Source organism: Nelusetta ayraudi, unplaced genomic scaffold (assembly GCF_046127955.1).
Source record: "Nelusetta ayraudi isolate G7.1 ecotype Tasmania unplaced genomic scaffold, CSIRO-AGI_Nayr_v1 ptg000247l, whole genome shotgun sequence".
Classification (NCBI taxonomy): Eukaryota; Metazoa; Chordata; class Actinopteri; order Tetraodontiformes; family Monacanthidae; genus Nelusetta; species Nelusetta ayraudi.
This window is the reverse complement of record NW_027466296.1, coordinates 145,280-172,728: the sequence shown is the minus strand read 5'-3', so window position 1 is coordinate 172,728 and position 27,449 is coordinate 145,280. Positions and strand designations below refer to the sequence as shown.

Sequence of the window (27,449 nt, the reverse complement as noted above, 5' to 3'; positions counted from 1 at the left end):
CAGTCCTCAACTGGGCCGACGGTACAAATTCAAAGGAAAACCCCAGGAGACGTAGCAAAACCTTTAGTTTTGTTTGATGTAACCTGAAAAGCAGGCACAAAAAAAACATTTCCCAGTTATTGTGTCGGTGTGTAATGAGATGATCCTCATAATTCACTTTTCCTTTTTAGCAGGGAATTAACTGGTTGCTGTCAAAAGGGAATTATATTCCGTCTCGGCCTGGGATTTGTGCCGCTTGAAGGCTCACGACAAGCTCCCGCTGACCACTGAGGTGGGACAAAATGCTCTCCAGTGACTTCTAATAAGGTGATTAATTTCATGTGAAACCTGATTCATGAGTATCAAGAGAACATATTCATTTCTGTCGATGTAAGAATGTTCCTCGATTAAAGTTCCATTGATTAAAAATAATGAAACAGGCACCAGAAATAAAATAAAAAATAAATGTTTATTACTAGAAAAATTGAATAAACATGAAACAGGAAAAAAAAAAATAGAAAATGAGATAAACTGCTGCTGTCTGACTTGAAAAGTCATGAATCCGAGTTTCAGAATCTAATTAATAGCTTGTACAAAATTAAGCCACATATTCTATGCTTTCTGAGGTATCTACAGCTAAGCATAAAGCAGATATAGTTAATGTGTGGATGACATTATAAAAAAACAACACACTTTCACGCTTGAAATTAAAAACAACAACAGTGTTTTGTGTTACCATGGCAATGTGGGTGGAATTATCTCCACTCCCTTCCTCAGGAGAATAAACAACACTGTCTTAAATCCCCCGTAAGGCTCTCTAATCCGTAATCCCGCTGGCCCTTTATTGCCCCATGCAGTCTCTGTGCAAGGCCTGGCCAACAACACACAGGTCCGGGTGTGAAGCGGAGCGAGGGGTGTCTCTGAGGTCCGACTGGCTGCCCCATAATTCATCATCCCTGGGCGACTCATCATCTGGCCTGCTGGAATGAACGGACAGATAGTGTTATTATTATTCGGGGAAGTGGGCCATGGAAGACTGACAGGTTTAACAAGGAATAGTGGGATAAGCCCTTAAGTGGCTGACGTAAGAGCCCGCTCGGTTACTCTGGACCAATTGATGCAATGCCACATGGGAGTAAAACACACTAGAAACTGGAGGTTTACGCTTGAATGCACTATTCTTTTAGAGTGCAGCCAAAGATTTCGAAAGACTACTGGCGGGAAATGAAAAAAATAAAAATGACCTTGGCAGGAGAAATACACAGCAGACGCCGTGTACTGACGTTTATAAGTCAATCTTTTCCCCCCTCCCCCCCTGGTTTCCTTACCATAAAAAAGTGACGTAACGTTGCAGACGGCTCAAAGTGGCTAAAGCTTTCCAGAAACTGATGTTGTTGTTGTTGTTGTTGTTGTTGCTGTTTGCATTGTTTTTTGTGTAATATACAGATGACTGTTTTTTCTTGTCAGTGGAATTCAAATTCAAACACGTTAATCTTAATATGTGCACTCACCCAGGCAAATATAAGGCTGGCTCACTCCCGCAACTCTCAGCCACAGAGATGCTCGGTGATCTCGGAGCCACCAGGCTGGGCCGTCGGTCCGACTGGCTGCGTCGGATGAAGGGTCGCGGACCTTGAATGGATACGGGGAACCTCCCACGGGTCCCCGCCGCACGTGAGAGAAAAGACGTCCCGGCGATGGCCCATGCTTGAGGCCCTTGTGGAAGCGGACAAGGCTGCGCCTCGAACAAGGAGGACGACGCAGGGCAGAAGACTGAACGTGCGTTGCTGATTGTGCGGATGCTTGAAGAATCCTCGCCGCTGCTCTCCCTGGACCACCTTTGTACTTTTGGCGAGGCAGGCGGGGATGGCGCTTTCAAAGGAAAGGAGGTGCAGGGGTTGGAGTTGTTGACGTTTGGCTTGGTCACTGGTGGACTGGGGAGCCTCCTATGGCCGGTCGGCGGTGTCGGGAGTTGGCGGCTAACGGGGGGACTGGCCGAAGAGGTTGGGGAAGGTTGCCTTTTAAAGTTGAAAGGACTGGAAAGTCTTTGATGAATGCTGCTCAGCGTAGATGGCGTAGATGGTAATGTTCGCCCTCGAGACACGGATGTGGCCACAGGTGGTTGAAAACAAGTGGCCGAAGAATCAGGCACTGTAGTGTCAGGGCCAGGCACTGGAACTTTTCTGTCAACTTGTGTGTCTGCTGCTTCACCGTGGCTGGGAGATGGATTTGTTGTTGCTATACTGCTTGGTAATGATCTTTCCAAATGTATGACCTTTCTGGCTTTCTGGTACAAAGTATGTTTTTCCTCCCCTTGGACTACATCTGGAAGCACATCTGATGCACTCATTTTGGGCGGTGTGGGTGTGTCTTTCTGACCTATTCTGGCAAGTAAAATACACTTGGAGGCTTGGGGTGGGCCTCCTTTACTTGGCAGTACTGGCACAGACTGAATTGAGGCCCTCAGTCGTTGCGATACCGTAGGCCTTTTTAACAACGGCGACCGTCTCACTTTGGAAGCCCCTTCATCTGCTTCACCAGTGGCAAGGCCCTGAGCACTTTCAAAGGAATTGTCCATTAAAACTTCCAGCGGAGGTGGAGGAAGACTATCCAGATCAAAGTATTCTGGTTTCTCAGAAAAAGAGGTTTCAGCTCGACAACTGCTTAAACCAGCGCTCAGAACAGCTTCTACATTTCCCAAACCCGGCAACACGGGAACACCACATTTCCGCACTCCTCTTAGAGGCCCCAGAACGTCAGGACTGTCTAAGCCCTCTATGCCTTGACTAAAGGTATCAATCAGTTTCTTGACAGAATTTCGACCTCTGTAGAGTCCTGATGATGGTCTTGGTGATGATGGAGGACTTGGAATGGGGAGCATGCTGACTGGACCCTGGAGTATGCCCTCTTCTTTTGCATCTTTTGTCTCATCCTCTGTGACATTTTTTGTCTCTGGTTGTGCGTTACTGCTGGGCTTTGTTGGACCGGATTTTCCTTTGAGTGTTTGGATTGGTTTATTTTTCTTGTCTTGCTGAGCATTTTTGCGAGTAATCGCTGGAGATTGTGCGGGCGAGGCAAGCTGACTTTGCTTCGGGACAGCAGTCCTGGTGGAGTTTTTACCTGCTTTGGTTTTATTCAATTTCTGCAACTGCTGATTTAAATCTTTCTGAGTTCTTTCTAGTTCAAGCAGGCTAGGATCTTCTCCTTTGCTCCGAACGGAATCTGCTGACCGTGACCGTCGCTCCATGGATACTGGGGACTTTTTTGCCTGTGCCTTCCAGACAGGCCTCCTCGAAGATCTGTCCTCCTCATCCAATTGTCTCCTGGTGGTTTTTGGGCTTCTAGTCACTTTGTTTTTGGCCGTAGCAGTCTGAGACGCGACAAACTGTATCTTCCCACTGATAGCGTTTTTCATTTTGAGTGTCATTTCTACATTCTGAGGGTTTTCAATGCGCCTCGGCGGTATGCGGTGTGGACTTTGTTTGTGGTTCTCAGGGGAAGAATTTGATCGCTTTATAAACCCTACCCGCGCAACTTCAGTTTGGCGACCCATCTCATCATCGTTGTCATCATCACCATCGTCTAATGAGACTGATCCTAGCACAGAGTCTCTTTGCTCGTTTGCCAACATTGCACTCATAGAGCAAAATGAGTTGAGGGAGGAAAGAGAGAGACTTAACTTCCGTGCCAGTCTTTGCCTTGCCAGTCCTTGCCTGGTGTAGTATCCCACGGGACTAACAGGGTTTGTACTATGTGTGCAGCTCGACTCACAGCTCTCTCGTCTGAGGCGCCTTTCAGATCCAGCCAGAGATTCACTTTCGGCTCCAATGCCACTGTCTTCACTGAAGAGTGCACTATCCTCTGGACCAGGTTTGCGCAAAGAGGCCATTTCGATGCGAGACAGGAGTTGCATTAACCTTGTCTCTGCTGCTCGCTTGACTTTGAGCTTCTCCTCCAAGAGTTCAGATACAGAGGCAAAGTACCCGACTGCCTCTTCTAAAGCGGAGTCCCCGATTCCACCAACTGCCTGGCTCACATTTCTCATTCTTTGTGTGGTGTACTGAAGGAGCTGCTGCAACAAATCCGGTGGGGGCTCAGTGTTAGCACAGCCAGACTTCATAGGTGTAGAGGATGATAGGTTTCTCATTTGACTTGGCCATGCAAGGTTTTCCCCATTTTCTTTTAAAAGTTTTTCCCCCTCTTCTGCCATCTCCTCCATGCACAGAATGATTTCCTCATACCGCAAAGCCATGAAAGCAACCATGGGCTGCAAGGAAACCTGAGTTTGAGTTGTTTGTTCCAAAAGTCCGAGCACAACATCATATTTGCTTATGTTAGGATTCAAAAAGGCATACGCAGCTTGATGAGCTTTCACTAAAGGTTCTGGGAAGTCCACTTTCTGTTCTGTTGCTAGTTTGTCTTTGTCCTTTTCTTTCTTTTTGGACCCCTTGACACCTCTGACACTTTTCTTTGGCTTTCTGCAAGGCTTCTTTTCTGTCGTGTCCTGCTTGTCAACATTTTTATCTCTTCTCTGCAAAACTACATTTGTGTCTACTGTTTGACTAGCTATTTTAGCTATGTTTACTGCCTCAGGGGCTAGCTCAGCGACAGATTTATTTTTTTGCAGTGTCTTTTGAGTCTCTTTTTCAAGTACCTCTGTTTGTTCAAGTGTCTTCCTTTCCTTCGGATCCTCACTTGTCGATCCACTCAAATTATGATTCACTCCAGTGCCGAGGTGGGCATCTGCAGGCCTTTCTTGGGGTGGAGATGGTAACATCCTCCCCTTCCTCACGGAGCCCAGAGTCCCAAAGTTGTTTCCTTTTGATGGTGAGCAGCCCATTTTCTGCTGTTTTCCAGGTAACAGCTGTTTCTTCTTTATTGTTTTCTACACTAACACAGCAGTGCAGGGACTCACGCTAAAAAGCCAAGGTCCTTAGCCACCTGCTGTGTCTGTCATTTTCAGATGGCCACGGCTGTCGAGTCTGTCAAGATCCCTTTCCGCCATGAGGAAGTAAGCGAAACCAAAAAGTGGGTAGATCCATGTTTACAAATCCATCAAATGCCGTTAGCATAATAAATCCAAAGGTTGCTGACGATTTAGTGCAAATAAATCCTCAAGTCTTGCTGTAAAACACATTGTCCTGTAGCTGCACGACGGACGAGCAGCTGAGAGGATTACTGGGGCTTTCAGTGAACTCCTCGACACGCACATATGTCACGTTAGAGCGTATAAAACTCACCTGCTTGCAAGGCCATAAGCTCATTTGGGTAATGCTTGTTGCCCCAGGTGGCTTTTAATAGTCTGGAAAACAATCACTCTGTTCAGTCCTCTGTTGCCCATATTACTTTAAAAAAAAACTTGTCTTATTTTCTTTTTATTCCAGTTGAAATAATTGTTTTTTTGTATTTAAAAGAGAAATAAAGCAAATGTTTTAGTTTGTGCTGTATGATGTAATAAAGCTGACGTTTTCGTGTTTTTTCATAAAGTACTGTATGTTCTATCCACTATTGATCTACTATTAAACATTACTCTGAAAATGATTATGTGTCATATCTCAAAACAGGCTTTAATACTTTTGTCAGAGTTGTGGTTATTCTCGTGCTGCTGATCTTCTTTCTGTGTCTATATCCAGCAGCAGTTTACTGTAACAGCGAGTAAGGGTTTAAAATAACTTGAACTCCCTCAGCGTGAACTCGAAGAACAATGCTCCAGTGTTTGAAATTTAAATTTCTTCTAGGCATGCCCCGAGAACCATGGAATTAAAAGCACAGCCACAAAAACACAAATGCAAATTGAGATGATTATAAAGGCCTTTGGCGGTGAACCTTGCTCGTATCTTTATGCGCTTATTACATAATAAGAAAATGCTTTCTCAAAGATCATTAAAATATTTTAACCTTTAAAAATCTCATTTCAATTGCATTACAAAGTGAAATCCAACACTAATTAACACTCTTACTTTTATTCATTACATGCAGGCCTACAAGCCATTAGTTATTTGTAGGTAATTAATGTGTCAAACGGTGAGATGTTGAAAGAGAGAGAGAAAAAAAGGTTCATTTTACTTTTAATGGTTGCACTTTGGATATATTCAACACTGCATAACATCAGGTCAATCGTGCATTCAGCCCATTATTCGTTATTCATAGTATTCCTTCGACTTCTCCTGATCTCTGCTTTTGTCCCCGAGACCGAGCAGCCCGTCCAGTCCCAGCTGTTTTCTCAGCGTTCCAAGTTTAAAGTCAGACTTGCGCATATTTGGCAGCTTGCTAAGACCGAAACCCTCCGTGGCATTAATTTGTGTATTTTAGCGGCGCGCGGATTCTCTGTGAGCTACAAGTGGTTGCGATCCACGGCAGGATTCCACATGTCAAAGACGACATAAGACAGGTCAGGACAAAACAAAACAAAACAAAACAAAACTACTAGCTTGGTCTGATCTGTCAACACTTCGTAACTCGGCAGTGCCGTGTAATATGTGATTTCAAATACATAGAAATAAATAAATAAATAAATAAATTAATTAATTAATTAATTAATTAATTAAAAAAAAAAAAAAGAAAAAGAAAAAGAAAGGGGGGCATGAAAGAAATGACGGACGATCCTGAAGTAACAGCAGCCGGGCGCAGTTCTCCCAGAAACACGCTAACGAGTCACAGGCGAAGACGGAGAGAAATCGAGCGGCTTGATTGGTCGACGCGTCTCCATGTACGGGAGAGCTGCCCAGCGATTGGCGCGAATCCCCTCAAGCGAGTTCACGCACACACAAAAAGAACTCCTCCTACTTACTCGCGCTGTCTTGATGACTCACAGCCGGTCTTATCAGTCACTTTTGCGTGTTTTTAAAATTTGGTGACCGCGAGTCGTTGAAGTTCAGGTATCGGGCAAGTAAAGTTTTAGCGCACTTGGTGTTTTTATTTATTTATTTATTTATTTATTCATTCAGCCAGCACTTGTATCAGTGAAGTTCGCCATCTTTCGCCCTTCTAGCTCGCACCGCTGCTGCGGCGGCCGAAGTCGAGCGGGAGCTCTGCCGAGGTGTCAAAGAGGTTAACATTACTGAGATTAAAGTAAATCATTACGAGAAAGAAGTTCACCTGACAGGTAAACCCTCACACCTAACACCTTTTATTTACGCTCTGTTCAAACGTACACTTGGCTCGCTAAGCTCAATATCCATTTATTTAGCTTCGCTAGTTGCCATCCAGTTGGGAGCTAGCATAGTGTCTGATTTGGCAGTTCTTTTTTTTTTATCGGCTCTATCCAATGTGTTAATAATAAACGTCAGTATTATTAGAGATAAGGGTGAGTGGCATTAGTTAATATATTAGTTAATAATAGTTATTCTTATTTGTATAGTTAAAAGTTTAGTGCTCAAAAACAAATGCAAATAATCAATTATTATAGGTATCAGACTATGTGTATATGCGCGCGTGCGTATGTCTGTGTGTATGTATTCAATCTCTGTTACGGGCTTGTTATTGCAGCAATGGTCATTTAAATGCCGTTTGCTTAGTAAATATTGAAACGCCCCCACTGTCACGTGTCCGCCAGGCCCGAAGCACAATGAAGCACACAAGCAGGTGGCGCCAAACCCCCCCATCAGTCACAGTCTGGGTCACACCCAGTGAAAGTCCGCACTGCCTCCAGATCAAGAGATGCCCCCAGGTGAAGCGGGCCCACAGCCGAGGCTCTCAGAGCCCCACGAAGAGGAGCCAGCGGCGAGATGAGAGACATCCCGTCAAGATGATCAAGGCTCCGGCCCTGTCCCTGCAGCGGCAGGCCATGGCTCCTTTCTTCAGGCTGTTTGGTAAGTAAATCAGTGGCAAAGCTCCCCTCACGTCCAACTTAATGCTGGAGTTTGTTTTCAGACGACAGATGTGTCCGGGACTTCCTATGTGTGGACTGTTGCTGTACATTGACTGACAAGGTAAAGATAAATAAATAAATAAATAAAATAAAATAAAAAAAAACAAAGTGGAGAAAGTGCCTCTGTGCTCATCTGCTTCTCACCTTTCTTCATCAGTACCTGTTAGCCATGACCTTTGTGTACTTCAAAAGGGCCTGCTTCGCCATCACAGAGTACACCACCAAGAACTTTTTCCTTGCCTTGTGAGTTTTTGAAAAAAACCACATGAGTAAATGAATCTTTCTTGCCATCATACAGAATGTACAATATGGGGATGTGAACAACTAATCGACTATCGATTAATTGGCAATTCAGAATTTAATCGATTGAATTAAATTAAATTAGTCGTGATTAATTAATTTATTTTTTTACACAGCGTTTTTTTGTTAGATGGCGTGGTGTATACCCGTATACCTAGAACAAGGTACTTTTAAACAACTTCAAAAAAAAAAAGTTGTGCTGAGGTGTTTTTACTGTTCTCTAATGTAAAAATGGGTCACATTGGACCCTCAAACATCATCGCAGGGTGAAGTCATGTGTTCCTTACACATTGTTCATTGTGAAATTTAGGCTCTCAGGAATAATCGCCGCTTATCAATTAGGCGTTAATCGATAAGGTCAATGAATTAACAATTAACAAATTAGTGCAATATAAATGTGTTGGATTTCTCTCAGGAGAAGACATTAAAATAACTAAAAGGCAACTTTCAAAGGCACACAGATGCAAATTAAGAGCGCCAGCGGCGACAAAGAAATGTCATGGCAGTGTCTACAAAATGCATGTCAACGGAAAGCTGCCTGTTCTGGCTGACTGTGGCTGCCGTGCTCCCGCTGCAGGTACCTGGCCAACACAATGGAGGAGGACGAGGAGGAGACCAAGTACGGCATTTTCCCCTGGGCACTGGGGAAGAACTGGCGGCGGCGTTTCCCCTGCTTCCTCCGGCAGCGGGACAAGTTGTGGGCTCGCATCGGCTATCGGGCCGCCGTCAGCAAAACCTGCTGCGAAGAGGCAATTCCACGCTGACTTTGTGTGGTATCGCATGTCGTTCTTTTTTTCTTTCTTTTTTTTTTTTTTACTTCTCCTCTTTCTCTGTCCCCTCCAAGGTCATGTCCATATGGCCCTCCCACTTTGCGTGGTCGCGCGAGCGCTCGGAGAAGCACAGCGGCGCTCAGCGGCACTACGGCGAGAGGACGTTCAGCCTGCCGCGCGATCGCACGGCCTCGCGGGCGCCCTGCTCCCTCTGCGACCGCATCGCCACCGCCAACCAGCTGGCGGGCCCCTCCCTGCACCCCAGGATCTCTCCCGAGGTTTCCGCCCGGCTCTGCCCGCCGCTGGCTGTGGAGTCGACACCGCTGAGCGCCGAAGCCCGAGAAATCCAGCCACGGTGCAGCGCCTCCCGCTGCTCCGTCGAGGATCTCCGGGTGTCCAGTAGGTGTCGCAGGGGTTTCCTCCTGGATTTTAATTTCAAACTAAATGTTTTCTGAATACATTGTTTGCCACAGAGTTTCTGCTACGCGCCATTGAAAATAGGATCTTGCAGGAGGCCAAAACAACACATTAAAGATGCATTTTCCAAGTAAAATAACTAAACTAGTCTACACTTAAAAAAAAAACATCTCTTCCTGCAATCCATCCAATGGATTCCTTTTTCTTCTGTGCACGTTATGCTGTTTTCACGGGTCTAATCAAAAATGCATCAAAGAGCGTTTCCACCAGCGCACTTCAGCTCGACTCGTGAACTTTTTGGAGTTCTTCACGGAACCAAAACTGTTCTACTGGTAGAATTTTACATTTTTACAGACCGAAAACCAAAGGCTTACGAAACTGCGCGAACGCAGAGCTGCAGACGTGTTTGCAAAAAAGTCCAAAGGGAGTTCCTTTGAGCGATTTCAACGCACGCTCGCACAAAGCGTGTGTGTGCTTTGTGCTTCTTTTCCCTCCCTCCCTCAATGTTGGACTGTCGTCTCTGCTCTCTTTGTCTTTCGTGCGGCGCGGCAACGTCACAGCCAGACAGGCAGGCGGTGACTCCGGTGTTGGTTTTTCAAAATAAGGCTATTTGCAGAGTAGCGTCACGTTTCATGAAGATGAAAACACCATGGTTTACGCCAGAATTAAAGTTTATTACAACAATTTGCATTGTTTTGAAACAAAAAAAAAAGGGAAGTCCAATATTATCAGGAGGCCGAAAAAATATTACACAAATATTCCTTTTTTCAAATTCCACCTGCATTTAGTAGTCATGCCAAAGAATACTAATACTTTACGCCTAATGATGTCATCAAACTGCTTCGAGACATAACTCAGCGGTGGCTGGCTGCTAACAAAATAGCTCGTTCGTAACTGACGACATCATGCAGGACATCACAATACAAATTAGCCATAATGTGTTAATTCCACAACCGCATATATCGGTATTGGTATCGGAAAATTAGGAGTTGGACAATATTGTTATATTGGTAAAAAAAAAAAAAAGTCAATATTGGACATCGCTAGGAAAAAAACGTTATTCTGAAGGTTTGTCAGTCTTTATTTTACCGTGGCGGTGCACTGCAAATCAATTGCATGTAGCGGAAACCCTGTGGTGTCGTGCTTGTGCGTGTCAGTCATTTGCTCCGCCACATTTAACAGTTGACAAGTAAATGACAACATGGCACTTTGAGGAGATGCATGAAAACAGTGATGGGCTTTTTCCCCACAGTGTGTGGTGAATTGGGAATTCTGGTCCGTGAGTGTGAGTGTGAGTGTGAATGCTTGTTTTGTCTTTGTTTGTCTCTCTGTGGCCCTGGGGATGCAGCGGTGATGTCCTGGGTCACTTGTCCTGCCTTCACCCTCTGACAGCTGTGATAGGCTCCAGCTGACCCCTGTGACCTCAAGTGCAGGAAGCAGCGGGTATTGAAACTGGATGGATGGAAATTTGGGAGCAAAAGCTAAATTCTTATTTATCCAACTCTTAGAGAATTAGTTGTGTACTTTGACTCCTCTTGAGGGCCACACTGCTCCAGAAACAGTTTCAGCACACTGTGTAAGCCTCAAGTTTGTTTTTGTTTTTTTGTTTTAATCCCAGCTTTGACAGAATTATGAAAAAAAAAATACATACATCTGAATCAAACGTGAACATCTGCTGTGCCTTATCGTGACAGCACAGCTGGAGCAACCGGATGCCGAAGTAAACTTGACCAACTTTACCGTAAAATAACTTCCTCCTTCTTGATGCACGCGCGCGCGTTGCTCTCACCTCGTGCATTTCAGCTTGTTGGCGTTTGAGCAGCGAGCCGGCATAACAGGCTCACACTTTGAAGCCTTGCCTTTAACACGTTATCAGCATTCCTCCACAAACACAGAACTTCAAACAGTCTTTGATCGAAGTCAACGCTGCTGCACGAAAACACTTCAAGCTGCTGTAACGGGAAAACAGAAGCGGCTCCTTCCCCATCATTATTATAATTATGATTATTATTATTATTATTATACTGTTCGTGTTGTAAGGATTGACAGCATTATTGTCGGATGATTTGCGAGTGATCTCGCTCTCCCTCTCTGTGCTTCCTCCCTCCAGCAGCAGACTGCGACTCCTCCCTGGACTGGATCAATGAGGAGTAGAGGGGCGGCCGCACACACAGACACAAGCGTTGACGTGCAGAGAAAGTTCTGAATCAGAGCGTTCAGTTTGACAAGCGTGTTCAGCACCCGCGACGGGGCAGGGGCGCCGACTTGAGACGTGACGGTGTGGTGTAAAGTACCAGAAAGACTGCGAGAGGCCGGCAGTAACAGGAAGCTAGGCTGGATTTTTGCACAGGAGATTTGCAGTGTTGCTTTAAGTGGACAGCGTTGTTGACTTATTTATTCATTTGTTATTTATAAACTGTATGACCTAATAGTTTTTGTTGGATTTAAAAGAGAAATGACAACATGTGGCTTTTCAATTGTCAGAAACACTTGGAGCATTGTTGCCGCTGAGCCACTGTAGTATTATTTTGTCCCAGTTCATTTAAAAAATACAAAGCCAGAAAAATGAGCAGTTTGACCCCATTTATTGGTATAAATAATCTGCAGTACAAAAATGAATTGTGTTGTCTAAAGCTGCGGACAGCTAGTGTGCAATCTTCCTCAGCCTCACCAGGAACGCTGGGGAAGAAAATAGAGGGAGAAAAAAAAAATCAGTATTGCTGCTTTAAAACTGTGCTGTCAAGATTTATAACAAGAAGGTGAGTTTCTTTCCCTCACCTGTGTGGCCCTTCTGCTGAGGGTGAGGTCTGGCGATGTAGGGGACGCTGCCAAACGCAGGTTGGCTGCCTGACGCCGTCCCCTCTGTTTCATTTCAATTGGGGGATGGAAAATTAAGATTGACATCACTGAAATCACGGCAACACTGCGGGGACTCGACGCGAAGCACCTTCGTGATCCTCGTCCGGAGCGTCGCCCCCGTCCCTCCGCTCGTCCTCCGGCAACGGAGACTTCCTGCTGCAGAAAGCGCCGTCTTTCTGGAGCGCCGCGGCCACCAGCCAATCGCGGACGGGCACCTCGATGATGCGCTCGCAGAGGAGGGGGAGGTCCAGACAGCGCAGGCCCTCCAGGAGGTCGATGACCTGCGTTATGCTGCGTTTGGACAAGGTCAGTGTTGTGGTGGAGTTACACCGCCGAGGCGCGATGCACCGTCATCACGTCATCAGCGTCTGTAAACGATCTCAGACACGGTGCCCCGCAGGTGCTGCGAGATCCTCCAGACAGCAAGCACTTAGCACCATCTGGTGGACTGAGAAGGCAGTTGACTCCAGATCTGTTGAACATGCGCATTTGCAACAAGCGCTTGCGGTTTTTTTTGGTTATGAAAACAAATGAGTGACCACCCCCGACCCTTCCTTGGTTTTGTCTGCTATCAAATATGTGGCTAGTTCAACCAAGTGTTGGATTTAGCATGAGGGGTAAACATGCTGTTTTCTGCAGATAGACTGAGTTTTTTTTTTTTTTTAGTCATTGGATGTTCATTCAGTTATTTAATTTTGTAGAACAGGCCACAAAACTGAAGTCATTTAAAATTGCAACTTTCTGGCTTTAAGAAACACTAAAAGAAATCCAGAAAAAAAAAAGTGTGGTAGTCGATAACAATTGCTTTTTTAGATTAAGCAGAGGGAATTCTTTTTTGGAATCACTCAATTCTGAGGGGAAAAAAAACATGGAATCACCCTGTAAATTCCCATTTCCAAAACTAACACCTGCATCAGATGAAATCTGCTCATTAGTCTGCAGTTATAAAGGAGTGCTCACACCTTGGAGGGCTGTTGCACCAAGTGGACTAACGTGTCATGGCTCAAACATGAGATGACCGTTGAAAACAAAGGAGAGGACTATCAAACTTCTTAAAGAAAGTAAATCATCACCATGTGTTTAAGGAAAGCATGCCGGTAGACCAAGGAAGACACCCGAGCGTCAAGACAGAAAACTTAAAGCAATGTCTTGAAAACAAAATGCACAGCAAAACAAAATGAGGAAGAAACGGGCGGAAACTGGAGTCAACGTCTGTGACCGAACTGTAAGAAACTGCCTAAAGGAAATGGGATTCACATCCAGAAAAGCTAATTGAAAGCCATTAAGAGCTAAACAGGAAAAAAACAAGGTTGCAATGGGCGAAGGAAAAGCAGTCACAGACTGTGGATGACTGGATGATGAAAGTCATCCAGTGAGGAATCGAGAAGTGATGATGCTGGAACTTTTGTTTGGTGCCGTTCCAATGAGCTTTATGAAAATGACTGCCTGAAGAAAACATGCACATTTCCACTGTCATTGATGACCTGGGGCTGCATGTCAGGTAAAGGCACCGGGGAGATGGCAGTCAACACATCTTCAATAAATGCACAAAGTTTACGTCGACATTTTGGACACTTTTCTTATCCCATCAGTTGACAGGAAGTTTGGGTGGTGATGATTTTGGGATAATTTTTCAAGATGACAACGCATCGAAAAGACACATAAGGTCATGACCTGCAAATAGTCCGGATCTCGAACCAAATTGAAAATTGGAAATTGAAGAAAATGGTCGATGAAGAGGCTCCGACCTGCAAAGCTGATGTTGCAATCAGAGAAAGTTGGAGCCTGCAAGCTGTTATAAAAGCCAGAGGTGGTGCAACAAAGTACTAGTGGTCTGTTGTGTTTTGTTTTGTTTGTTTTTCATGATTCCAGAAATTTTTTTTCCACATAACTGAGCGATTCCAGAACTTTTTTCCCTCCGACTTTATTTTTGTGGCATGTCTGCGATCTGCTTTTTTTCCTACATAATTAAACAGCTCAATGAGCATCCTCCAATACTGGTGATTCCATCTTGTCTTGGTCTTGTCCAACGAGGTCAACACACACGTCTCCACCTCATTCACCCTTTTAAAAAAAAAACCAAACAAAAACAGGTGGTGCACTCACTTGGCGAGGTAGACGGCACACACAGCCCCGGGGTGCAGGCGTGGGGTCACCACAGGCAAGGCCAGGTGTGGGTTCGAGAGATCCAGAGCCGCCTGCAACGAGACGCCGGCGATGAGCATCGACAGTCTGGAAAACGGGAAGCGGATGTGGCGCCGAACCCGGGAACTGACTGCGTTGAAGCCCTGGCCAGCGAGCAGCGTGGAGGCCGAGCAGAGGTCGGCCTGCGCAAAGTGGACGTTGTCGGGCCACTCCTCCCCCCGGCGCAGGCGCCACGACGCCCTCCAGCGGTTGTAGTTTTTGATGGCGACCCTGTGGTGGTCGTCCCTAAGCTCCACGCTGAGCACACTGCCTCTGGAGCCCACTGTTGACAAGACGAGATCCCTTCAGCCACAGCAAATCACAGATGAAAAAAAATTTTTTTGGTCACTTATCCGAGATATTTCAGATTTTTAAACCACTTTTAGCATGGAAAGCAACATATTTAACCCTCTGTTTACAACCTACTAAAAGTGATATATTTTTTTTTGGGGGGGGGGGGCATCCCCAGGTTTGGAAGGGGACAAATTATTTTTTTTTTTCATTTATTTTCAATTATTAGTATTTTATTTCAACCAAGCTAAGTTTTGAACAGGGTTATTGACATCAACCAAGATTAAACCAGCTTTTTAAAGCAGTGTGTTCTAAGGAGACAGTCACCTGCTCTGGACAGGAACAGGGACATGGCCCCCGACCCGGAGCCTGATTCTAGCACTCTGTCCCCCTCAGTGACATCCATCATTACCAGCATGGTGGCAGCATCCTGGAGGAAGAGGGGGGGGGACTGTCAGACCAGCACTCCTGATAAATCCCACAAATTATTCTCCACACCACCTGACTCCCACCTTGGGGTAGGCGATGTTTGGGCCCCTCTTCATGTACAGCACGTAGTCCTCCAGGCTGGATCGCCGCACCAGGATGGAGACGCCTCGGCTGGTCTTGAGGAAGCGGCCTGCCGCCTGCCCGACCACGTCGTCGTGCAGTATGACGCCCCAGTTGCTCAGCAGACGTCCCGCAGGCTGGAGCTGGAACATCTTTCTGAACTCCACCTGCCGTTTCCTGCGGTGCTCGGCCACGAGCAGCTCCCCAAACTGGAGCAGGGTCTCTCCAGGAAGAGTCTGGGGTCTGCCCTCTTCGGGAGAGGGATCTGATGGGCCCTGGTCCTCGGAGGCCTCTGACTGGTGGCTTCTCTCCGCATCGTCCCATCCAGGCTCACGCACGTCGGAGACCTGTGCGGGACCTTCCTGGTCCTGATCCCTCAGCTGCGTCACGTCGGGGCCCAGGGCGTCCTGGGGCAGGAGGCCACTGATCCTCTCCAGGGGAGACAGAGAGCGCCTCCTCCTGGACAGCAGGGCGCGTCTGGCGCTCAGTTGCGAAGAAGACACCGACTCGCCTTCCTCCTCATTCTGGCTGCGTTTTGCTAAACTTGTGACGAAACTTCGAGCGTCTCCCCTGCATGTGTGTCCCTTGGAAATTGCGCTTGCATTGCTGAGGCGTCTCTGGGTAAATCTCACCAGCTGCTGCGCAAGAGTGAGTCCGGCGAAGGGCAACCTCACAGCCATGACTTCAGATCATGGTAACATGACACGTAACGTGAAATTCTCAGCCCGTAAATACGACTCTGAAGATTAAACGGCAGTTGCGGTACAGCCGTATCAGCTCATTTTTAAAAACGAAAATAAATTAAGCGGATTTTATACTAACCTCACCCATACACGGCGTTACTGCTCATTCATATCCGGCTGTGTTGACGCTCCGAGGACGACACAGCACGCTTGAAGAGCACACACACACACTGACGTCATAACAGCGCGACACACGTGGTAGTAAAGTCTTTGCGGTTCTTAAAAAAAAAGAAAAGAAATAGAAATAGAAATATTAAACAAGTTCTGTATTTTACACAAAATAACGTGACTCTTTTTTTTTTAATTAAGCTAAAATCACTTTTAATAAACAGTCACTTTCAGAGTAAGGCTAGAGGGGGTAATGAGCAAAATAAAAAACCGTTTCCTCACCTGTACATTGTTGCGATTTGACACTTTGAATAATAATAATGGCTTTTATTGTGTGTTTTTACATGCGTTGCCTGTGTGTTATTTTATCTAGCAACATGTTCTTTCGAGGTGACGTAAACATGTCCTCAACATTTTATACTGACGTGTTAATATCGATGAATGTAGATTTGTAAATGTAGTTTTGTTTTGGAATAACGGTGCCTCCCACCGCCATTATATTTAATGTGCAAAGTTTGAATCGAGTAATTCTTGAGACTTTTAAATTATTATTATTATTATTATTATTATTATTATTATTATTATTATTATTTAAATCCACACACCCTACTCTTCTCCGACAACCTAATCAACTTAATCATGCCCCCCTCTCCTCATCTCCCCTTATGTCCGCTCCACTGTGGGCGCAACCTTTCGAACGTGACGTAGGGCCGCTGCGGCGTCAACGCGCATGCCCAGGCGACTCACACGTGGTTTGTGTACACCACCACGCACGCAGACCTTTGCAGAGCTTCAGAAATGGCGGCCGACGGCGGCAGCTCAGCTCCGCAGTTACCCTGCGTTTTTTCGCCCAAGTGCAGACAGTACTTGGCGCTGTGTGCGCAGGACGGCAGACTGAGAGTTTGGAACACAGACAGTAAAACGCTTCACCAAGAATACGTGCCTTCAGCCCACTTGAGTGCCACTTGTATCTGCATAGCCTGGGGACCATGCCGGACAGTCAAGGTACGTAAGGCTGCGCTGGAGTTGCCTGCTATCGTAGCTAGTTGTTGCTAACAAGGCCTCGAGAAACTGTCCGCGTCGGATTCCAGCGAACATAAATCTCATCAACATATAACCGCATGTATAGCGAGGGAGTTAAGTCCGCATCAATCACTCGGTTGTCTTTCGGCGGTCGCTGTCTCGTCCCGGACGCGCACTGGACAGGGACGCTAGCCGCGTTAGCCGCTAGTTAGCACCAACAGCTGCAGCACGCACATGTTGACCCACATGGTAGTGAAGAAAGCACCAAAAATACGTTTTAATCTCTCCTTCCGCGTGTAACCCTCGCAACGTGTGTTTTTTGTTGCCCCGAGAACACGGCCGCTTCAGTTTCATCACTTGTAGCCACTTCGCCACGATATTAAACTCCTAAATGAAGTTAGCTGGAGCTCACAGCCGCCCACGAAGCGTGTGCCTGTGCCACCATGACACTCGTGAAAGGAGAGGTTTCACAAGTTTCGGCTGCTGGTTAACCATGCGTTGAAAGTTGATGTAACGCCTATTTTTTGCACGAAAATCGAACAATTTTAAGCTTACGGGGGCTTTTGGCCTCTTTTTGAGACTTTAAATATGAAAAATTGAAGATCAGAATCTTCCTGTAATTGGTTAATCAAAGTAGTGAAGAAAACTATATACTGTGTTTTAATGCCAATATGTGCTTATGAGATAACTGGTTGTATTTGTTATGGTGACTGGAAACTAATAAGGTGTAGATCCAAACTTTTCTAAGATTTTCATGTCAATTTATTCCCTGGAAGGATAATTTTCACATCAATTTATTCCTTAGAACGATAAGAAGATGCATAATCTTGTCTGTGTTTGCAGGAAGGGCCTCAGAGGAAGAAGAGGAAATCAGAGGCTGTGCCGGTGGAGGAAAAGGCCGACCTGTTGGCGATGGGCACAGCGGCGGGCACCGTTCTCATTTACAGTACAGCCAAGGGGGCTCTGCACTGTACCCTGGTGAGTGGCAGCCACGCACAGTTAATTACACCAAGTCCAGATTGTCTAGTTGTGTGTATCTGGGTGATTTCATGACCACATTTGCCACTGTCATCTGCCAGGATGGAGGCCACAGTGGAGGAGTCAACTGTGTCCAGTGGCACCCTGAGGACTGTTTACTGTACAGCGGCTCAGATGATACCTACATCGCAGAGTGGGACCTGCAGACTGGCAAGACACGGAGGTCAGTATTCTCTTTTGCCCCCTAAAACTACAGAGTTTGACTCTTTTAATAAGTCAAATGAGGAAAGTCTTGTGGTATGACGTGAGTTTAGACCCACTCACTCGAACCATTCTCTCTGCGAGCGACGTGCTGTAAATCTTGAATGTGAGGAGCAACTCGGGTCTGTTGGTGCACACTTTGTGCTTTTGTCGCCTGATGAGAGATTCCAGTCAATATTAACCTGCCTGGCTTCACTTCAGCCACCAAGAGGAAGGCAAACTGGAAAACTGAAATTTGCCCTCTTGGCCTTTTTTTTTTTTTTTCCTAGTTGTGCAAATTGTTTTTAGATTTTTCACTTTAAGGCTCTCATAATACTACTTTTTCATTCTGTTGCATTCAAATTTTAATTTTTCATTATCATTCAACATTCTAATAAGCCTAATTTCTGAAGGCTTTCATAATTTCTTTAAGTATTTTTTTTGTCCTGGCTTTTTGGAGAAGAAACACAATATCAAGATACATCTGTTTTGTTCTGCAGGGAGTTGATAGTTGCTGATTTAAGAGTGAAAAATCTGCCCAGTAAATAACAAAACTTGCAGCATCTAAATCCTAAAGACACTCCTCAGACTGATGGTTGGAAGATGGAACTAATTTGATTAATTTAGAGAGTATTCTTGTTCAGTTTTTTTTTGTTTTGGGTGCATCTGTGACACACAAAGTCAACCTGAAGCCTGAGTGACGCAAACACGGCGAAACCTCAAGTCAATCACACAGTGTTTGACTCTTGGTTGTTTCACTTTCGGGACTTTAAGCTTGGTCGTAAAGTGTTCAGCCTCTCTGATTTTTGCACCAGTGCATAATCCTGGTATGCAAATAAAAGGAACATCAACATGCAGGTTCTTTCATGAATTATAAAACAGTTTCCTCAAATAAAAGCTCTGACAGCGGTGGGAGAATCGAGTCCAGTTTCTGCCGTTCATTGACCAGTTTGTTCATTGTCACCACGCAGTAAGTGGAAGGCCGACCGAGCGGCAGTGACCAGCCTGTGCGTGAGTCCTGATGGGAAGCTGCTGCTCTCGGCCGGTCAGGTGATCAAGATGTGGAACCTGGACACCAAAGAGGTCTACAGGGTGAGTCCGCTGTTGTCTGCTGCTTCTCGAAGCCTCACCCTGACACATTTGTACATTGAACTTCACTCTTGTGTGAACGCCAAACAGGTTGCATTGAAACTGGGGCTGTCTAAGTTAAAGCATTCTCCTTTTAATGGCACTACTTTATTTTTTTTATTTTTTTTAAAGAGTATCTTGACAGTGAAAGTATGTAATTGTTTTGGAATGTTCCAATGATATAGAAATAGAATATTTCCACAAAGGAATTATTATTGTTCTCTCCAATTTTTCGTAGAGTATAAGAAACAACTAATATAAATATCTTGTTAAGTTACATATAGAGCAGAGTAAAAAATTAGCAATTTGCGATCGACTGACAGCCCTAATTGAAACTGCTGTTGGAATCTGGGGGATGAATAAGGTGTCTTGTCTGTTGGTCCTGCAGCGGTTCACAGGACACTCCACCGCTGTGACGACCCTGTGCTTCGCCACCACGCGGCCCCCCGACAGCAACGGCCTCTACTTCCTGTCCGGCGCCGCGCACGACCGCCTGCTCAGCGTGTGGTGAGCGCCGCGCACACTCCAAAGAACGACCGGTTTGCCGCGCGCCTCGCCGTGACGCTAACGGGATGTTTGTCGCCCTTTTTTCCGCCGCAGGCAAGTGCGGGAGGACGGAAAAGACAAGAACTCAGTGGTGTCCTTCACGCTGACGGACGAGCCCCGACACATCGACCTCGTCACGTCCAGCAGCAAGGAAGAGGTCAGAGCTTTCAGGAGTTTCAGCCACTGGCTTTTTCAACCGAGTCGCCTCTCTTGAAATGTTTTTCCTCACCCAATCGTGAAATAACGTGACATTCCCCTTGCCCATTGTGTAACTGTGATCCTTGTGTTGTGCGCAGGCGGTCAGGCTGGCAGTGGTGTGCAAGGACGGGCAGCTGCATCTCTTTGAGCACTTTTTAAATGGGTACGTCCATATGCGTTCTGACCTGAGCCCAGCCGGGGCCCCACTGTTGCCTTTTATTTTATTTTATTGTTGGACGTTTTCTTGTTGAGCCCGCCCTGGTGGCCACCAGGGAATACTGCACCGCTGTCTTGACACCCGGCATAATTAAAGAAGCAGCTCTTCCTAGCTGTCAGAAATTCTAAACTGTTTTTCTTTCGTCGCCAGGCCCTGCAAGAAGCCCCTGTCGCCCTCCTGTTCAGTGCAGCTGGCCGACACCAGGGACTCCCCAGCCCCCATCCCCCTGCTGGCCGCTGCGTTGGGAGCGGATTCGCGGTCAGTGCTGCTGGCCTACGGGAACCACCTGCAGCCCGTCATGGAGAGAGCGGTGAGCACTGACGCAGCCCAGTCTGTCATGGCTGTCAGAAAGAAGCCGTTGGCTGGTTAGAGAGATTCTGTAGTGAGAGCTGAGCAGCACACAGCACGGAACAAAACACACAGTTTTTAATATTCTACTTGTATTTAGTATTTAGCTGGTGCAGACTTCTGCGCTTTTTTTTTTTTCCTGTTAGCAATTGAGCTGATTTAAATCATCTCCCTTCCTTCCTTCCCTCCGTCCATTCAGGAAATCAACACAGCGGAGAGACACGTCTGTTTGACCCGAGACGTCCAGACCAACTTGTCTCTCTCCATGGAAACCGCCGTTTCCAAGGTAACGCACGTCTTACCTGCGCACGGGGCAGGCGGGTGCCCAGTGGTTGTAAGGTTGACCCCCATCAGTAACTCGAAGCTCTGTTTGTTTGTTTGTTTGTTTGTTTGTTTGTTTTGTTTTCCTCAGGTGAAAACCCCGATCGTCGGCACCAAGAGCAGAGTGTTGGTGCCGGGGCTCCCCGGCCACCAGGCCCCGGTCAAGGCAACCACACAGGGCTCGGAGAAGAGGAAAAAAGACTCTGGCAACAAAGAGGTCGGTGGCTCGGCGCCGTTGTTGCGCCGCCCAGTGGCTAGGGCAGGAAGTGTGGGCACAAATAGAAGAAAAGAAACAATTTTGTGCTCAAAATCCAGACCTAAGACTGTGTTTGCACTGGTTTTGAATGGTAATTTGTGCTACCAGTGACAGTGACAATAACATTAATATATTGAATGTAAACGGGTCCAAAGTTCCACTGCCTCCTTTGGCTAAAACAAATTTCATAATGACTTTCCAGGGACTCCTGGGACTTTTCATTAAAAGCCCACGACACATTCTTAATTTCACCATTTTTTTTTAACGCATGCTTTGAAGACACTAAAACTCACTTTAATGAAATCTGTTGCGCTGCTAACTGCTGCAACTCGCGGCTTTTCCGTTATTTAACGGTCTGGGGAAAGTCCTGGAATAATCGTCTCCTGATGGATTAAAACCTGCGGCACTACTTTCACTCGGCCCGTGTGCTGCTGCTGCTGCTGTTCGTGCAGCTGGCTAATTATCTCCGTGCTCTCTACAGATGTCGATAGCGGAGCGGCTCGGCGAGATGGATCTGTCGACGGCGTCTGCCAGCAAGGGAGCGAAGGCCCCCAAAGGAACGGCCGCTCTGCAGACGGACAGCTTTGCCGTGTTGCTGGTCCAGGGCCTGGAGAGCCACGACGCCACCATCCTAAACGTGCGTGTCCAGAATGTTTTTTTTTAGTTTTTTGTTTTTTTGTTTTTTTGAGGAGTATTTATTTTGAAAGGAATTTAAGATGAAAGAAAACAAAACAGCCGAAAGCCAAAGTTGTTTTTAATTAAAATGTAAATTGCAATAAACATTCACTTAGCCAACTTCGGCTACTATAAGAAAACATCGATTCCAATCTGGCCAGCAAAGCTTTTTAAAGTTGTCGACTGCTCAACAGCGTTGCCTCTTTTTTTTTTTCTTCTCCCCTACAGAAAATTTTCCAGACCCGCAAAGACACGGTGATAAAGAAGACGGTCGCTCGGTTACCGCTGCCTGCCGTGCTGCCTCTGGTGGAGGAGGTGAGTGCGGCTCGTGCGCAAGTGGAGGGCCCAGGTGGTGCGAAATGGTATTGCAGCCTGCCCTGTGCCCCCCCCTCCATCGCTCTGGAACGTTCAGGCTATGCACATATACAGTTTGTTGGTAAATCCTCAGATTGAGACTCAGCATCCCAGCCTGTGTAACTGGCCCAGATTTGAACCGATCCAAGTTTTTCATCAGAAATGCTATGAAATATTTTGATGCGGCAGATGACAGGCGGAGGTTTCGCTGCAAAACTCTTTGGCAGGTTGCGTTAGAATTGCCGACAGTTTCACCCGCGTCGCGGTCTCCCAGTGAGTGTGTTTCTAATGACGTGTGTGTTTCTCTTGGTGCAGCTCACCAGGAGGCTCCAGGGGCATCCATTCACGTAAGTCCCAACTGGATTCGCTCGTCTTTGTCTCACTCGCACAAACATCACCAACAAAAAAAAAAAACCTGCAATTCGGGATCCAAGGCTGACCTGCTGCAACCTGTTTTCTCCCTCAGGGCCGTTCTCATGGTCCAGTGGCTCAAGGCCGTGCTCATGCACCACACATCGTACCTGGCGTCGGTGAGTTTCACTTTCGTCCCACTCGATCGCTGCTGCTTCCGGCCTCGGCCTGCAGGGGGGGCCCAGGTGCCCCAAATTCCCCTAGGATTCAGTCTGAATCTGAAAGGTTACGGTTTAGTTCGACAAATTGGCAAAAATCAAAAAAGTGGAGTAGCCCCCTTGGTTCCGCTCTCGGCGTGGATTGATGCAACACTGGACGTGAGAGACAGAGCAACAAAGTGAAGCCACTGGCAGTTTTTCCGGACAAGAAGTCTGTCCAGCCGAATAATTTCTCTTTACTCCCTCCATATTGTTTCTTTTCGGTTTTGTAAACGAGCTCAAGAAATATTTTGCTGCAGAAGAAACATTCTTGAAAGAATCCCGCTGCTGTGCTCGACGTATTCCGTGCCAGTCATGTTGAAGCTTTGTGTTGCCCTCCTGCTTTTTGCAAACCTCCATTCTGTAATCCACAGCTGCCCGACCTCGTCAGCCAGCTGGGACTTCTGTATCACATGATCGAGAGCCGAGTGAAGATGTTCCACAAGCTGTCCAAGCTGCACGGCAAGCTGTACCTCCTAATGACACAGGTAGGGGGCGCCGCACACACACACCCGACGGGGGCTGGCGAAGGCCAAGCGCCCGTCTCTCTCTCTCTCTCTCTCTCTCTCTTCCTTTTCTTCTCCTCCTCTTGTTTGTAGCGTCTCGCTGTGATCCCTCCGCTCGCAGTGCGATGCTCCTCCGCCAGCACAGAATGTTCTCTCCACTTGACTCTTTGAACGCGGCCGACTGAAGCGAGTTGCGTAACGGCGAGCTCGGCGCAGCTCGCGGTTGCGCCGAGTTGCGCTGCGTAGAGGGAGGAAAAAGCGAAAACGCTGCCAGATCGTTGCAGGACGCTGATCAAAGGAGATTCAGTGGCTCTGAGCCGCTGTGTTACATTCATTGATTTGTCAGAGAACAGTTGCATAGTTTTTTTTATTTTTTATTTATAAAGGTAAAGTGTGTAATATTTGGAGATTTTCTTTAAAGAAGGAACGGCGACATCAAGTGGTGACATTTTAGACTGCAGCACTATTTTACTGCTCCTTAGTCCCAAGTCTCCTCTGGGACTCCATACCTTCCCTCTCCTGAGCGTTCCAGTGAACTACGGTGGCCTGCAAGCCCAAACCTGGATCCCTGGTTCTTCTTTGTTGGTTTATTTGACCAGCGAGATTACCCGGACTATGAAATGAATATACACCTTCATTAATGTATTTACGGGAAGTATATTAAGCGTTTAACAAAAATTAAAAGTCATAAATTAAGCCAAGTATTTCACACGAACCGGACCTTTACATGAACGTTGTGCACAGTGTGCTAGCCCACTTACTACACGTGTTGCATTGCTTCTCTGCTCACGGTGGAAAGTTGTGATAGTTTTGCGAGACTTTTAATGAAGTTGATATTTCAGAGGAATATCCGGCGTTGCAGCTCTGCGGCTGCTCCCTCACCTGCAGCCTAATTAGAGCTCGGCGGCGACATGCAGCTCACTTGTTAGGTTCTCCACTGGCGAGTTTTAATATCGCCCTCAAGTTGGACGTCTTTGTTCTTTCCCTCGCTAAGATTAATGGCTCCGCGGCGCCCGAGGTGAAAAGACACAGGCACCGGCGGGTTTTCTCACGTTGTCGTCTCTCCATCTGAACCACTAGGTGGCGACAACCGACGGCGCCATCGCAGCCACTGAGGTGGACCACACGGCCAAGCTGGTGTACGAGGAGGGTGAGTGTCTGCGCACTTGTTGCCATGGTGCTGGAAAAGAAGGACGGAAGGAAAGAAAGAAATCATCAGAAGTGAACTTTGATTGTCGAAGTATTTGTAGCCGCACAGCAGAGGCGGAGCTGGCAGGTCGCACACGTACAAGACGTTTCACACTCCTGTCCACTTGGGGGCAGCGACTGGGCTTTGACGACTGGAGTCACCCTCCTACTGAGGGTTAAATGTAGGAATTTGTGTAAGAATTGATTTTTTTTTTTTAATCTGGAATTACAAAAAAACGAATGAAATTTAATGTCTTGTTAAAAATAAAAATGAAATAGAACTGCACGGTCTATAAAATTGTAATTTTAGTCTATAAAATCTGTAATTTTAGTCTATAAAATCTGTAATTTTAGTCTATAAAATCTGTAATTTCTTGGGTTGGTTGGTTCCTTGTCAGTCAATTGAAGGGCTTTGAGACCTCAGCGGGTCTCCGGCCTCCTCCTGTGCTTTCCTCAGCTGTCACATCAGGTCACATGACTGTGCCGTCTCTGGGGGGACCTTCCCACTCGGGTCCTGGAGACGCTGTTTTTATACACGCTAATGTACACACGCCAACACACACACACACACATATATATATATATTCCCCAAACACATCGCTGCCCTCGGCCACGCGCTGCATGCAAACACTGCTGCTGTTGCCTGGCAACCTGACCAGCAGCAGCAGGTTCTCTGCTGAACTCGGTCCTGTTCTCCGGTTGGCCCTCGCTCTCCGGCGGACGAACCTCGGCTAGCGAGTTGAAACTCTTGAGGAGTGAAGCCTTCTGGAGGAGGAGGAGGAGGAGGAGGAGGAGGAGGAGGAGGAACGGCTGCTCGGCTCCATCGCTGCTCCATTTGCGGCCAGCAGGGGGGGGGGGGGGGGGAAACGGGAATTATTTGTTAATTATCGGTTCTTTTGTGGGGAGCCGCTACAATTAGCCGAGCTGCACCGACCACAGTCCTGGTGGCCCACGGGCCATGACGCATATCCATTAGTGGGACTGATGTGTGCGTGCTCTGTCGAAGCCTACGTCTTTTTTTTCAATTTTTTGCGTGGATTTTCTCTGGCAGGGTGAAAGATGGCAGTTGTTGGCACATGTTTTGTTTCATTTCCTTTTTATTGCTTAAATTTGTTTCCCCAGCTGACAACACTGGAGCTAACCTCCGCTAATCCTCCCGCCGCGTGCTAACGTTGCGACGGGTTAGCTTTCTTTCCCCTCCCTCCGCTGTTCTTGTTTTTATGTCTTTGCTGATTACTTTTTTGTTTTTCTCATTTTTTGCGCCTGCTGAACAGAGTCATCAGATGAAGAGGAGGCCTCTGGCGACGAAGGGCTTCCCGGCAACGACTCTGACGTAAGTTGCTGGAAGCTGATTGATTAGCAAAGTAGCAGAGGCTGAAATTGAACCGGTTGGATTTTTTTCTGAATCCCGAGTTGAGCACCGAGGCGTTTGTTCCATTCTTCCAGAACTGGGAAGAAGACGACGAAGAGGAGAAAATGGAGGAAGACGGAGAGGACGAAGAGGAGGGGAAAATGGAGGAAGACAAAGACGAGGAGGGCAGGACGGATTCCAAAGCTAACGGAGAGGAAGACACGGAGCGCGGCAACGAGAGCGAGGAGGAGTGAAGTGGCCAGCCGGCCAATCGCGCGTTAGAGAGACATGGACCCCAGAGAGTTATATATATACTGTCATTTTTATTTTTCATGCTTTTGATTTTATTCTCCGAACAAAAAAAGAAACAAATGGTTTTACAAGAAAATCGACGGCTCCAACGGAGGGGGGAGGGGGCGCGTGTCCCCGAGGCCCCGCCCCATTTCCCTCCTTCCCTCCCTCCCTCCCTCTCTGACTGTCTCGGAGGTTAAAGGCAGAACTTCCTGTGAAATGAACCCGACTCGACTTCCCGAGCGCCACTTCCTGTTTGGCTGCGGCCTGGCGCGCACGTGTGTTTTAAAAAACGGCGCCCCAATCGGTTCCACATTTCATTCAGCTTTGTTGGAATAATGCTAACAATAATAATAATAATAATAATAGTAGTAATAATTGGAATAAAGGTTTTTTTCAGAAGATGAGAAGCTGTCTGCAGGCCCACTGGGACATTCCCTCCCCTCTCACAGGTGGAAGCCCCGCCCACCTGCCCGCCGCCCTCTGCTGGTTGTTTGTTGTACAGAATGCAGGCTGGCCACCCTCCACGCTGTAAATCTGGTTGTACAGTGAAGTGTTTGTATGAGCGCCTCCCCCCCCCCTCCACCCCCCTCTTCCAGAAAAGCTTGGGAATTAAATGAACTCCTGTAAAATCTCCCCGGTTGATGCCGTGTTTTTGTTGCTTTTCCTCGTTTTCTGCTGTTCTGCTGCTTGCGTTCGGTTCAAGTTTTACAGAAAAAAAAAAAGAAAAGAAGGGAGAAGCGGCGAATAAACGGCTTCCCAAACTCCTCGGTGTGACTGCTCGTGAAGTGACGGTGCTCGGGATCAACTTTACATGTTGAAACAGGAACAATTTTAAAAGTCAAATGTCTGTTTCCAGACTGATTTGCTGACAGATTGTATTGTTTGTTTTTTGTTGGACAAACCTTGTAAATATTTTGGTCAAAACTCTTGACTGTGTGTGGAGCATGTAGTGGTAGGAAAGCGTATTGCAGTCTAATTAGTACCCGTATTTGATGTTGTAGGAGAAATGTTCCCAGCAGGTCCTCTAAACCAATAATACGAGCTCAGTGAAACCTTTTATTTTTATCTTAAAAAAAACAAACTTGAATCTCTCGTCCCTCTAAAGTTCTACACAGCTGCAAAAAAAAAAAAAAAAGTTAAAAAAAACT

General features: G+C 46.6%; 4 protein-coding genes across 4 annotated transcripts; 2 read left to right on the top strand and 2 right to left on the bottom strand.

Moving 5' to 3' along the window:
- Positions 1 to 452: 452 nt before the first annotated feature.
- Positions 453 to 5,845, bottom strand: pcare1 (photoreceptor cilium actin regulator 1). Its single transcript, XM_076016954.1, has 2 exons — positions 1,491 to 5,845; positions 453 to 956 (listed from the first exon to the last, which is right to left on the bottom strand). The coding sequence occupies exons 1-2, from the start codon at positions 4,817 to 4,819 to the stop codon at positions 821 to 823; spliced, it is 3,465 nt and encodes a 1,154-aa protein (XP_075873069.1). The 5' UTR covers positions 4,820 to 5,845; the 3' UTR covers positions 453 to 820.
- Positions 5,846 to 6,776: 931 nt separating this feature from the next.
- spdya (speedy/RINGO cell cycle regulator family member A) lies at positions 6,777 to 11,545 on the top strand. Its single transcript, XM_076016957.1, has 8 exons — positions 6,777 to 6,857; positions 6,971 to 7,084; positions 7,535 to 7,790; positions 7,852 to 7,910; positions 8,007 to 8,092; positions 8,727 to 8,898; positions 8,994 to 9,318; positions 11,450 to 11,545. The coding sequence occupies exons 3-8, from the start codon at positions 7,547 to 7,549 to the stop codon at positions 11,488 to 11,490; spliced, it is 927 nt and encodes a 308-aa protein (XP_075873072.1). The 5' UTR covers positions 6,777 to 6,857; positions 6,971 to 7,084; positions 7,535 to 7,546; the 3' UTR covers positions 11,491 to 11,545.
- A 357-nt stretch (positions 11,546 to 11,902) lies between these two features.
- trmt61b (tRNA methyltransferase 61B) lies at positions 11,903 to 16,134 on the bottom strand. Its single transcript, XM_076016956.1, has 7 exons — positions 15,183 to 16,134; positions 14,998 to 15,100; positions 14,472 to 14,662; positions 14,302 to 14,393; positions 12,284 to 12,486; positions 12,115 to 12,198; positions 11,903 to 12,015 (listed from the first exon to the last, which is right to left on the bottom strand). Exons 1-7 carry the CDS (start codon positions 15,897 to 15,899, stop codon positions 11,981 to 11,983), a joined length of 1,425 nt encoding a protein of 474 aa, XP_075873071.1. The 5' UTR covers positions 15,900 to 16,134; the 3' UTR covers positions 11,903 to 11,980.
- Positions 16,135 to 16,825: 691 nt separating this feature from the next.
- On the top strand, positions 16,826 to 26,934 carry wdr43 (WD repeat domain 43). The gene is made up of 18 exons (XM_076016953.1): positions 16,826 to 17,075; positions 17,937 to 18,071; positions 18,173 to 18,294; positions 19,283 to 19,403; positions 19,828 to 19,946; positions 20,040 to 20,142; positions 20,282 to 20,346; positions 20,551 to 20,710; positions 20,948 to 21,034; positions 21,161 to 21,286; positions 21,807 to 21,962; positions 22,229 to 22,315; positions 22,670 to 22,701; positions 22,821 to 22,884; positions 23,337 to 23,450; positions 24,549 to 24,618; positions 25,931 to 25,989; positions 26,103 to 26,934. Exons 1-18 carry the CDS (start codon positions 16,869 to 16,871, stop codon positions 26,259 to 26,261), a joined length of 1,986 nt encoding a protein of 661 aa, XP_075873068.1. The 5' UTR covers positions 16,826 to 16,868; the 3' UTR covers positions 26,262 to 26,934.
- The last annotated feature ends 515 nt before the right edge of the window (positions 26,935 to 27,449 follow it).

What these genes read in the sequence shown, in the direction of transcription:
- trmt61b (XM_076016956.1), bottom strand. Translation starts at nt 15,899, where the DNA reads ATGGCTGTGAGGTTGCCCTTCGCCGGACTCACTCTTGCGCAGCAGCTG. An exon ending in CTGGCCAGGGCTTCAACGCA is followed by an intron (nt 14,394 to 14,471) that starts GTCAGTTCCCGG and finishes GTCTCGTTGCAG; the next exon opens with GCGGCTCTGGATCTCTCGAA. An exon ending in TCAGCAGAAGGGCCACACAG is followed by an intron (nt 12,016 to 12,114) that starts GTGAGGGAAAGA and finishes TTTCTTCCCCAG; the next exon opens with CGTTCCTGGTGAGGCTGAGG.
- spdya (XM_076016957.1), top strand. Translation starts at nt 7,547, where the DNA reads ATGAAGCACACAAGCAGGTGGCGCCAAACCCCCCCATCAGTCACAGTC. An exon ending in TCCTTTCTTCAGGCTGTTTG is followed by an intron (nt 7,791 to 7,851) that starts GTAAGTAAATCA and finishes GTTTGTTTTCAG; the next exon opens with ACGACAGATGTGTCCGGGAC. An exon ending in GCTGTACATTGACTGACAAG is followed by an intron (nt 7,911 to 8,006) that starts GTAAAGATAAAT and finishes TTTCTTCATCAG; the next exon opens with TACCTGTTAGCCATGACCTT.
- pcare1 (XM_076016954.1), bottom strand. Translation starts at nt 4,819, where the DNA reads ATGGGCTGCTCACCATCAAAAGGAAACAACTTTGGGACTCTGGGCTCC. An exon ending in CCAGCCTTATATTTGCCTGG is followed by an intron (nt 957 to 1,490) that starts GTGAGTGCACAT and finishes TCATTCCAGCAG; the next exon opens with GCCAGATGATGAGTCGCCCA.
- wdr43 (XM_076016953.1), top strand. Translation starts at nt 16,869, where the DNA reads ATGGCGGCCGACGGCGGCAGCTCAGCTCCGCAGTTACCCTGCGTTTTT. An exon ending in CAGACTGGCAAGACACGGAG is followed by an intron (nt 18,295 to 19,282) that starts GTCAGTATTCTC and finishes GTCACCACGCAG; the next exon opens with TAAGTGGAAGGCCGACCGAG. An exon ending in TTTGAGCACTTTTTAAATGG is followed by an intron (nt 20,347 to 20,550) that starts GTACGTCCATAT and finishes TTTCGTCGCCAG; the next exon opens with GCCCTGCAAGAAGCCCCTGT.